The sequence below is a fragment of the Cnephaeus nilssonii genome (genome assembly GCF_951640355.1).
Source record: "Cnephaeus nilssonii genome assembly, chromosome: 18".
NCBI classification, from domain to species: domain Eukaryota; kingdom Metazoa; phylum Chordata; class Mammalia; order Chiroptera; family Vespertilionidae; genus Cnephaeus; species Cnephaeus nilssonii.
Window position 1 is genome coordinate 14,842,223 of NC_137089.1, and position 11,278 is coordinate 14,853,500.

At 44.6% G+C, this 11,278-nt stretch overlaps 1 protein-coding gene across 1 annotated transcript; it reads left to right on the plus strand.

The window, feature by feature from the left end:
- The first annotated feature begins 1,182 nt into the window (after positions 1 to 1,182).
- On the plus strand, positions 1,183 to 9,891 carry CTHRC1 (collagen triple helix repeat containing 1). Its single transcript, XM_079796684.1, has 4 exons — positions 1,183 to 1,516; positions 4,799 to 5,020; positions 8,078 to 8,294; positions 9,631 to 9,891. The coding sequence occupies exons 1-4, from the start codon at positions 1,244 to 1,246 to the stop codon at positions 9,771 to 9,773; spliced, it is 855 nt and encodes a 284-aa protein (XP_079652810.1). The 5' UTR covers positions 1,183 to 1,243; the 3' UTR covers positions 9,774 to 9,891.
- Positions 9,892 to 11,278: the final 1,387 nt, after the last annotated feature.

Below are 11,278 nucleotides of genomic sequence, written 5' to 3' on the forward strand. Positions count from 1 at the left end.
TCCCACGCTTGGTGTATTGCTCTGTTGACAAAGTCTTGAAATTCTTAATAATTTCTTAACAAAGGACCATGCATTTTCACTTTGCATTGGGCTGGGCAAATTACGTAGCCAGCTCTGGCTCTAGCACCCATTTGGATATTTGCCTCTTCTAATAAACAGGAGTGCAATTTACCTGTGGTTGCAAACTGGCCCAGGAGTGTGCTTTTCTAGAACCGTCCCCTGCCAAACTGTTCCTCCTTTTGAATATCCATCTGTGGAGCCCACTATAACTTCCAGAAACCTGGCTGGGTCTCCAAGGAGAACCCTGCTGAGTTGAATTTGACCTCAGCAGCATTGCCAACAGGAACTTGCATGTTGCTACAGGTGTGGAAGATTTCTGTCCTGCCTGAGGTCAGCCAGTGGTGTATCAAGAAGCTCCTGACCCTACCTGGTGGGGGGCCTGGGTTCCCCAGAATGCTTTCTTCCAGAATGGATAAGGGACAGATGAAAGGGGGTCAGAGAAGGTTAGAAAAATTTATCAATCAGAAATCAATAGTGATTTCTGAAAAGTGAACTTCTAAACCACTGAATGCTGCTTAACTTCCCTGAGCATCATCATTTTCCTCATCTGTGAACGGGGCAAGCAGAGGAGGTACCCCCTGCCCCCCTCCACCCCCCACCCCCCAACACACACACACATTGACTCAATGGACAGGGAGTATGAATAGTGAAAGACTGCATAGTTCCTGGAGCTTAGCAAGTGTTAGCATTTATTATTAAACAGCGGTTCTTCGTTCTTAATCATTTGGCTCATGGGGCCGGGGAGAACCTGATGATACTCATGGTTCTCCCCACCAAAAAAAGTCACACCCCCCCCCACAAGAAAGATCTTGAGGAGATGCCAGCTTTGACAACCCTTGAAGGCGGCCCCTGAACCCACGTGAAGGTACGTGCCTCTCCAATGACCATTTAGGCGGTAATATCTCCACGCCCGTCCTCGAAGTCTCCACTCGTGGCTCCCGGGACGACGGCCACCTCCCCCCCACTTTGCAGGAGGCTTCCCCACGCGATCTGTCCAGCCCCGCGGGGGTCCCAGCGGGCTGAGCCGCGGCCGCGGGAGAAGGCGGACCCGGCTCTTGGCCCGCCCCACGTGGGGCTCGGGGTGGGGGCTCTGGCCTGTGACCGGATGGAAACTCTGGGTGTCCAGGGGTGGGGAGGGAGAGGAGGAGGGAGCGGGGGAGGCGCGCGGGTGAAAGGCGCATTGATGCAGCCTGCGCCCGCCCCGGAGCGCCGCGGGGCCAGACTCGGATCACGTCCGAGCTCCCGGGCTCCTCCAGCTCCCGCTCCGCGTGTCCGTCCGGGCCCGCCGCGCGCCATGCGCCCCCAGGGCCCCGCCGCCGCCCCCAGGCCCGGACGCCTCGGCCTCCTGCTGCTCCTGCTGCTCCTGCTGCTGCAGCTGCCGGCGCCGTCGAGCGCCAACGAGACCCCGAAGGTGAAGCAGAAGGCGCTGCTGCGGCAGCGGGAGGTGGTGGACCTGGTGAGTGCGGGGGCTGGGCCGGCGCTGCGCCCGTGGAGGGGACGGTCTGTGCAAGGGGTGTGTGTGTGTGTGTGTGTGTGTGTGTGTGTGTGTGACTTACTCGCGTGCGCCTGGGTGTCCTGCTTTGTCCGAGTCTACGTGCAGGGAAGGACCTGGGCTACGTGTAGTGGCTGGTGTCCTGGGCGCTCAGGGGAGACCAGAATCGGGGGGAGGGGGGGTTCCCATGTTTGAGCGGAGATGCGACGTCCAACGGGTGGGATGCCCCAAAGGACAGGGATTTGCCCAAATGATGTCTGGCCTCTGAGCCCCCCACGCCCTCACCCCATCGTGAGGATGGACAGGCGTAGAGCAGCCCCGAGAGGAGGGTGAGGAGCTTGGGGAGGTGAGCACGTGGGCCCGGGAGCTGCTTGGGGACCCTGGGCCCACTGATCCCCTGGGTGGGCCGGGCCGGGCCGGGACCTGCAACGTGGCCTTTGTTGGGACTGGTGGCCACGTTGCCCGCCGGAGAGGGAGAGTGAAAACCCCTGCAAAGCCTCCCTCCAGCGCTTTGAAACTTGAAGACCGTGAGTCATGTTGGGTCACCCTCCCCGGGCGCATGGGCTGCAATTTACTCGGTTGGAGACCACAGCCCGGCCCGGGGCGGTTCTGAGGGTTCATGGCCGGAAGGGGAAATGAAGGGCCCAACACTGACCCTCCAGGGACCCGCTTCATCGTCCTGTTTGGACAGATGGGCCGCCAGCCCTTCCGGACGCCCGGGCCTTCCCCTGCGGGCACCAGGTACCAGCATCGCAGTTGAGCTGAGGGAGAGCCAATAAGTAGCCCAAGTGCCTTCTGAAGGGCCCATCTGTGGGAAAGTGTGTTTGCTTAAGGCTTTTTCCCTCTGAAAGTCAACAAACCCGGGGGAGGGCAAGAGTCATCCTTTCACAGCTACCATATTCCTTGGCACCTCTTATCTTCAGTCCTTAAATCAACCTTAATTTGCAAACAAGTACGGTGTACAGGCATTGCAAGACACGAGAGGGGACATTTTTTTTTTTAAATTTAAAACCAAACCAACCTGTTTTGTATATGTTAAGCTGCCCTTGTAAATTCAGCTGATAAACCAAGCTCCCTGGCGGCAGCGAGCTGTAAACCAGATTCAAAAGCTCTGGGGGAAAATGGAAAAAAAATCCCTCCCATTTCACACAGCACTTTCTGGGGATGTGCCGTGTAATTTTGTTCCACAAAGCAGAATTGTGTTCAGCGCTGCCGTTCAATTTTAAATGCCTAAATTGCTTTAAACTGTACCAACCGAATGTGGTTCCTGTGAAGTTTGCATTTTGTGAATTTGTAGTTATGATATACAACATAGCCCTTTTTCCCCATCAAGCTAGCAATTTTTTTCTTTCCCTCCAAAGATTTACAGTGCCTGCGGTTTCCCACAACTCTAGCCCGACTTGGAAAAGCTTACTACGCAGCCAGGCTCAGGTGCATCCTGTAGCTTGGATTTGGTTTTGCTTGGGGGGGGGGGAGGGGGCGGAGGGGGGGCAGGGAGGGGAGAAAGGTCCACATAGAAAGTTTCAACAGACTCTAGAAAGCAACTTCTTTGTACAGGATCTTTCAAAGCATTTCTTTCAAGCTTCCAGCAAGTTCTGCCCCCTGGTGGCCAGTCGCGTGTAAGAAACAGGGGCTCATTCCTCAGATGTTTTTACCCCGCCCTGGTAGGTGCTAAAGGTGGGCTGAGTCAGCATTTTAAAGGGAAAGAAGACTGATGTGATACCTGTGAAACCAAATTCAATAAAATTATGGGGTCTCGGAAATGCAATTTTTAGATTAAAAGGTGAATAAAAATTCTCAACCATGGCAGTGTAGACATTTTGGGGTAGATGATTCTTTGTTGTGGGGACTGCCCTGGGCATTGTAGCATTTTTCAGCATCATCCCTAGCCTCTCCTCCTTGTAGATGCTAAGAGAAATCTCTCCTTCCAAGTTGTGGCAAGCAAGAAATCAAAGAATACCAGGAGTCTTATGGCTTCTCCTCTTTCACTAGAAATCTGTGTCCAAACATTACATGTGTCTGGTAGCGTAAGTGAATGAAATTTCTCGAATGAAAATTGTCTACAATTAACTACACTGTTTTAGAATATAGTCACAAAAGTCATCGGTCAAAACAAAAATCAAATTGGTGGTGTGAAAAGCAAATTGATTGGCAAACATTAGAGGTATAAGGTGTCCTTATTGGATTTTAGAATACGACCATGTCTATTCCCAGAGGGGGAACTTAAAAGATAAGCTTTGAAGTTATTTTAATATATAAGGAACCTGGTGTTTTGTTCTGATTGGACAATATATTTATATAGAATGATAGTGTATTTGTATAGAATTGTGGATTGTGACAGTCTACACAAATGGGAAACTGTTAAATGTAAGTGGATTGGGTCTAGATTTGGAGGGTCTAATAAGTGGACCCATTCAGGAATTAGACAGACGGGGATCAAAACACCACCTTTCCCACTGAGGTAGCTACATTGGTGTGTGTGGCTTTTGTGTGTTAACTGGAGGGTTTGCTAATGCTCTCCTCTCCAGATCTAGACCCTGGTAAGTTCCACCCAAGGGAGTGTTCACACGTGCCCAGGTCACTGCCTCACATGCTCTTGGGGGAATAATGAGAGTAGCCATGGCTGACATACGCAGTGTTTACTGGGTACCAGGCACTTCTAAGCACTTTGTATACCATTTCACATCTCGTACAAACCCTACAAGGTAAGAACCTTTGTTATATTCCCCATTTTACAGATAAGGAAGCAGGCACTGGCACGTCGAGCAGCTTGCTCTACCTCACAGAGCTAGTAGTGGTGGAGTCAGGATTAAAATCCAGAGAACCAGGCTCTAGAATCCTTGCACTTAACTTCTGCATGACACTGCCCTCCCCGCCAAGGAAAACAGAGAATCCTTAAGATGTTTGAGAGATCACTGCCACCCTGTAGGAGGCTAGTAGTCACCTTCAGTAAGGTCATTTGCTCCCTCTCAGGGAGGAGGAGTGGGGGGCGGGGCTCAGAAGTGTTACCCCGTACCCGTCCTCCACGTAAAAAAATGTAAAGTATGTGCAATTTTTAAAAACCACAGTATTTTGGAAATAATTTTGAAGTCAGTTCTCTTTAATAACTCGTCTAGAACATGAGCAAGGGGGTATGAAAGGATTCTCGCCTCCAAGGACTCAAAATAAATGCAAACCTAATCGGATCGAGTCTTTGAATCTTAAGTGGTGAGAGTTTTTCTTCCTTTCTTTTTCCCACCGATCTAGTATAATGGAATGTGCTTACAAGGGCCTGCGGGTGTACCTGGTCGAGATGGGAGCCCTGGGGCCAATGGCATTCCTGGTACCCCTGGGATCCCAGGTCGGGATGGATTCAAAGGAGAAAAGGGGGAATGCCTGAGGGAAACCTTCGAGGAGTCCTGGACACCTAACTACAAGCAGTGCTCATGGAATTCGCTGAATTATGGCATAGATCTTGGAAAAATTGCGGTAAGTAAAATCAGAATTATTCTAACGTTGAAGCAAAACGTAAAGGTTTTCAGCCCTGGCTGGTGTTGTTCAGTGGTCAGAACATCGGCCCACGCACCGAAGGGTTGCAGGTTCGATTCACAGTTCGGGGCACGGGCCTGGGTTGAAGGGTTGATCCCCAGCCACAGTCCAGGCGTGTGCAGGAGGCAACCAATAAATGTGTCTCTCTCACATCAGTGTTTCTCTCTCTCTCTTTCCCTCCATCTCCCTCCCTCCTCATACCTCCCTCCATTCTATTCTCTCTAAATATCAATGAGCCCTAGCTGGTTTAGCTCAGTGGGTAGAGTATCTGCCTGCGGTCTGAAGGGTCCTGGGTTCGATTCCAGCCTAGGGCACATGCCCGGGTTGTGGGCTCGATCCCTAGGAGGGGGTGTGCAGGAGGCAGCCAATCAGTGATTCCCTTTCATCATTGATGTTTCTAACTCTCTCTCCCTTTCCTTTCCTCTCTGAAATCAATAAAAATATATTTTAAAAACTCAATGGAAAAAAATATCCTCAGATGAGGATTAACAAAACAACAACACACGCACACACACACACACACACACACACACACACACACACAAATTAAGCGTTTTCATAGTTGAGTGTTAATTTTAGGTGAGATTTTGTGTTATTTATTTTTACCAAAATATTTTTTAAAAATTAAGGAGGTACCATGTAACTTTAACTTGAAATTAATGAGAAAAATTGGTAACTGCTCAGAGTTAATTTTATAAAGATATTTCTAAGACATTTAACCCTAATAAACTCAAATAACATACTCTATTTTTAAAAATGCAAACAAAAAGGGAGAGCATGCATGTCTGTGTCCACAAGATTGGACAGTAAGCAACTTTCCAATCTATCCTGAAGTAAACTTAAGTTAGTCTGAAAAATTCTGTGTGGCTCCAGACATAAGGTGGGAAGAATTTCTAAGAAGTTTACCACATGATGGGGATTATCTGGAAGTGACAAGGCCCATGGTATTTGTCCTTATTCAGGGTAGCTGGCCGAGCTTAAAATTGCTCAGCCTGACAGAAGTGGAATGGACCAGAGAGGTACTACCGTGACCATTGTACATTATTCTGCAACCCTTAGGGGCCAAGTTACTCAAAAGAGCCTTGGCTGGCGATGCATTTTGATTGATGCACTCAGTCACTTTGATCAGTGTTTGCTTCCAAAGTAACTGGCAAGCCCACTGGGATTCATAGAGTTGAAGAAGTTGGTGCTATTTCTAAGCCTTTCTCCCTTTGTCCACCAACTCTGTACACGGTTCCATATCTACAATATATTACTTCATGATATTAACCACTGCTATCACTAGGCAAATAGAAGAGACTTTATTTTCATAAAACTCTAAAGTTTTAATCTTTATGTGTTAGTCCTGATCCTTATATCAGCTGTTAAATGTCTGCTATCCTACATAATAAAAGTCTAATATGCTAAGTGTCTGGTCATCCGGTCAACCGTTTAGCCGTTCAACCAATCAAAGCATAATATGCTAATGATATGCTAAGGCCCCTCAACTGCTCACTATGATGTGCACTGACCACCAGGGGGCAGACGCTCTGACTGGTAGGTTAGCTTGCTGCTGGGGTGCGGCTGATCAGGACTGAGTGAGACAGGCCAGACACAACCTGGAGCCCTCCCGCGGTCCCTCTCCGACTGGCCAACTTCCCACATCTCTCCCTGGGCCAGATCGTGCACCTGTGGGGTACCTTGGCCTGGCCTCTGCCCCCTTGCAATCTGGGACCTCGGGGGATGTTGGAGAGCCAGTTTTGGCCTAATCCCATGGGTCAGGCCAAGGGACCCCACTGGTGCACGAATTTGCGCACCGGGCCTCTAGTATTGTCTATAAAAAACTTTGCCACTGTCTTGATTTGATTTTCATGTGATAGAATTTCCATAAAAGTTCTTCCATGGTTTTGGTGACCGTGACCATTTTTAGTTTCATTTGTGATTTCTTAGAAAACATTTTGTTTAAATATTGCCTACTTCTTTAAACACCTGACATTGACAGATTGGTTCTTAAGTTGTAGTTCATCAAAATTTGCTGAGTTCTCTCCAAAAGCTATCCCTATGGTCTCTGAATTATTAATGTGTTTTCAAGTTCCTTTTATCAATGATCAGAAGGGCTTGGGAGCCTTCTGCAAGTGAAAGATAGGACTATGAACCAATTGATTGATGAATTTTGCAAAGACCAGTTAGAAAGGGAAAAAAAAAATGTGGGCCTTATAATTGTGTCACATAGTTAAAGACGAAAAACCCAACCTAGGCTTGAATCCGTGATACTGTATGCTGCTGATCAAATAGAAATAGGTCAAGAATAAATATACACTGAGTGGCCAGATTATTATGATCTCTGAATGCATAATAATCTGGCCACTCAATATATATATATATATTAGAGGCCCGGTGCATGAATTCGTGCATGGGTGGGGTCCAGCCAGCCTGGCCAGGGGGAGGGGACATGGGCAGTTGGCTGGCCTGCCTGCTGGTCGAACTCCTGGTCAAGGGGACAATTTGCATTTTAGCCTTTTATTTTATAGGATATACACTGAGTGGCCAGATTATTATGCGTTCAGAGATCATGATAATCTGGCCACTCAGTGTATATGCACAGTACTAGTCTAGAATGTGAGTTCCATGAGGGCAGAGAATCTATTTTGTGTTCTGCTGTATCTATAGTATCCAGCACACAGGGCTCAGGAAATATTTTTGGAATGAAAAAAAAAAAAAGAATAAAGATAGAGGCTGGTTTGGTCTAAATTCTGAAGACTAGCTGTTTTTGGTAAAACTTAAAGACCTTCACTGGGGTGAATAATTCTAAGGATGCCATAACTTGATTTTGTAAAGAGTTCTTCATATCAGAGTCTCTTCTCTGTCTTGCAGAAAATCTTTTTCCCTCTGTAAAAGTTAAACTTTTTAAATGGAGCTTGGGGTAAAGAGTAGTTGAGAGTCACAGTCCAGTTTGAAAGCATCGTTTTGAATAAACTTGGGAATGCTAACGGAGCCCCATGTCTGTGTGTGTGGCAGGAGTGCACATTCACTAAGATGCGCTCCAACAGCGCTCTCCGAGTTCTGTTCAGCGGCTCGCTCCGGTTAAAGTGCAGAAGCGCGTGCTGTCAGCGTTGGTATTTCACGTTCAACGGAGCTGAATGTTCAGGGCCTCTTCCCATTGAAGCCATCATTTATTTGGACCAAGGAAGCCCTGAACTGAATTCAACAATTAACATCCATCGCACCTCTTCTGGTATGTAGACTAGTGACACGGCCGAGTGTGTCTCAGGTCTTTAGGGACAGCGATTAGTTTTGAGTCCGTGGTCATGTCGGGTAACTAGGACAGCACATTGTTAGCCCATGATGCATTTCCCAACCTTGGTGTGAAGCCTCATCGGTTGTGATCAGTTTGGTGGGATGTCAGAAGGGATTTGTTATTCCTAAGTTTCTGCATTAAGATGAATTGAAGGTGACCTGGCGGTGGGAATGTGGGCTGGTGCAGCCACTGTGGAAAACAGCATGGAGTTTCCTCAAAAAATTAAAAGTGGAACTGCCTTGTTATGGTCCAGTGATCCCACTTCTGGGAATATACCCAAAGAAACCTGAAACACGGATGCGAAAGAATACACGCACCCCTATGTTCATTGCAGTGTTATTTCCAATAGCCAATAGTCCATCAGTAGATGGGTGGATAAAAAAGCTGTGGTACATTTACACAATGGAATACTACTCGGCTGTAAAAAGAAGGAAATCTTCCCCTTTGAGACAGCATGGATGGACCTGGAGAGCATTATACTAAGTGAAGTAAGCCAGTCAGAGAAAGCAAGTACCATCTGATATCACTTACATGTGGAATCTAATGGACAAAATAGGCTAACAAACAAAATAGAAACAGACTCATAGATAATAGTATAGACTGACAGCTGTCAGAGGGAAGGTTGGTTGGTAAAGGGATTAAGCAAAAAAAAAAACAAAAACAAAAAAAAACCCAACAACTTATAGACACAGACAACAGAATGGTGATTACAAGAGGGGAAGGAGGGCGGGGGAGGTAGAAGAGGGTAAAAGGGGGATGAATGGTGACGGAAAGAAACTGGACTTTGGATGGTGAACACACAGTATAATATATAGACGATGTATTATAGATTTGTACACTTGAAACCTATATAACTTTATTAACCAATGTCACCACAATAAATTCAATAAAAAATTTTTTAAATAAAAAATACTTGTAAATCAAACCAAAGTATTGACTTTTAAAAGTATAGGCTTCCTTTGTTTAATCAAATGAGTTGCTTTTTTTGTTTTAAGTCATCTCTGTAACTAAACTAAGCAAATTCTGGCTTTATGGTTAAAACCTGTAAGAAAAATGCCTGTTAAGCTTATATCATAGAATGGATATAGATTTGTATTTTGAAAGTATTTATGTGCTAAGAAAAACAGAATTTATTTTTACGAAACACTTATTAAGTATTAGAATTTTTAGTTCACTGTACATTAAATCGACTTATTACCTAGCTTGCTAAAGTAGGAAAATGTAACTAAAGGTTTTGTCCTCTCAAGATGTTCCTCTCACCTTTGTTTTGCAGTGGAAGGACTCTGTGAAGGAATCGGTGCCGGCTTAGTGGACATTGCTATCTGGGTTGGTACTTGTTCAGATTACCCCAAAGGAGATGCCTCTACTGGGTGGAATTCAGTGTCTCGCATCATTATTGAAGAACTACCAAAATAAATTCTTTCATCTTCATTCCCTACCTCTTTTTAGTATACCTTTGACTGGCTAATTTTCGTGACATTTTATATGATTTTTAGGTAGACATCTGATTGGAAAACAAAGCTAAATGTGTTTACAGACCAAAGTGTGATTTCACACAAGTCCAGTATTATTCATTTTCCTTCACTCAGATGGTTTGAGGATTTTGTAGTTGGATAGAATATGTACTTTCTTCATATCCCCATTCCTGGAACCTATAATTTAGAATGTCATTGTGGTCTTTAATTTTTCCTATTCTCTTAGTATAGCACTTTTTAAAATATAAAAGCTACCCGTCTTTGTACAAGTTGTAAATGTTCAAAATTGTTTTGTATCTGTGAAATAAAACTTATTTCAAATAATTTTAATGTCTTTAACCATATTCCTACTAAAATTAGAGTGTCTAGTACTTTAGATCTGAAAAGTTGAGTATAAACTTAATTTTGTATGTATTCATTTTAAGGGGGCAGGAGTGGAGTGGAGGGGGTCAATGGGGCACATCTGTAATATTTTCAACAATAAGCATAAATTAAAATAAATAAACAAACAAATATATAAAAAATAAAATGGAACATACCATAAAAACAACAAAGTTATGTATAGTACTGTTCCATATTTTGAGAGATATAAAGAAGAAAGAATTTATGTGTCAGGAAATACACTAGCACTTTGGGAATTTTATCTTTATTGAACAAAGTAAAAAGACGTGTCTTCTGGCCTCAAATTGCTTACCATTTGGTAGGGAGGATAAGATACACATAAAAAATAACAATAAATGAAAGATTATATGTTGATTGCCATAAAAATTGTTGAAGGGGGTAGTATAATTCAAAGGAAGATCTACCAATTCCAGTTGTGTTCAGAAAGAATTATGATGAAGAAAGCCCAGTCAGTGACAAGAGTGATAAAGTTAAGTAAATCCTGATCTAACTATCAATATGAATTCATAAAGTACTTCATCTTAATAAAGTTATCAAACATAACAAGCTCTCGCTTTGTTTACTAAAAAGCCTAGAAATAATGACCAATTAAGTAATGCCCAGATTGTGGTTTCTACATACCATTTCCTACTAAAAGGAACTAAGGCTCCATGACTTTGGGGGGATTTCAGTTCTGGGTCAGGAAATGTACAATATGAGCCTGGAACATCTTGGCATACTGGAAAACAAAGACAACTCACAAGGATCTAAGAGCCAACTTGAATTGGTTCCCACTGGCAAAGATGACATGATTGAAGCATTAATAAAGATAATAACAATGGTTTGAAAACACATCAAATATGTTTAGATGCATGAGTTCATTTTATATAATGTTCTTAACAAAATTCATTGATCAACTTAGCACCAGCAAACTAAATTGTTATTTTTGAAAATGGGTACATTAACACACACACACACACACACACACACACACACACACACACAGAGCATTTATTCTGCTTTTTCTATATGAACTGTATTTCTGGGTAACCAAATTGTTGGTGA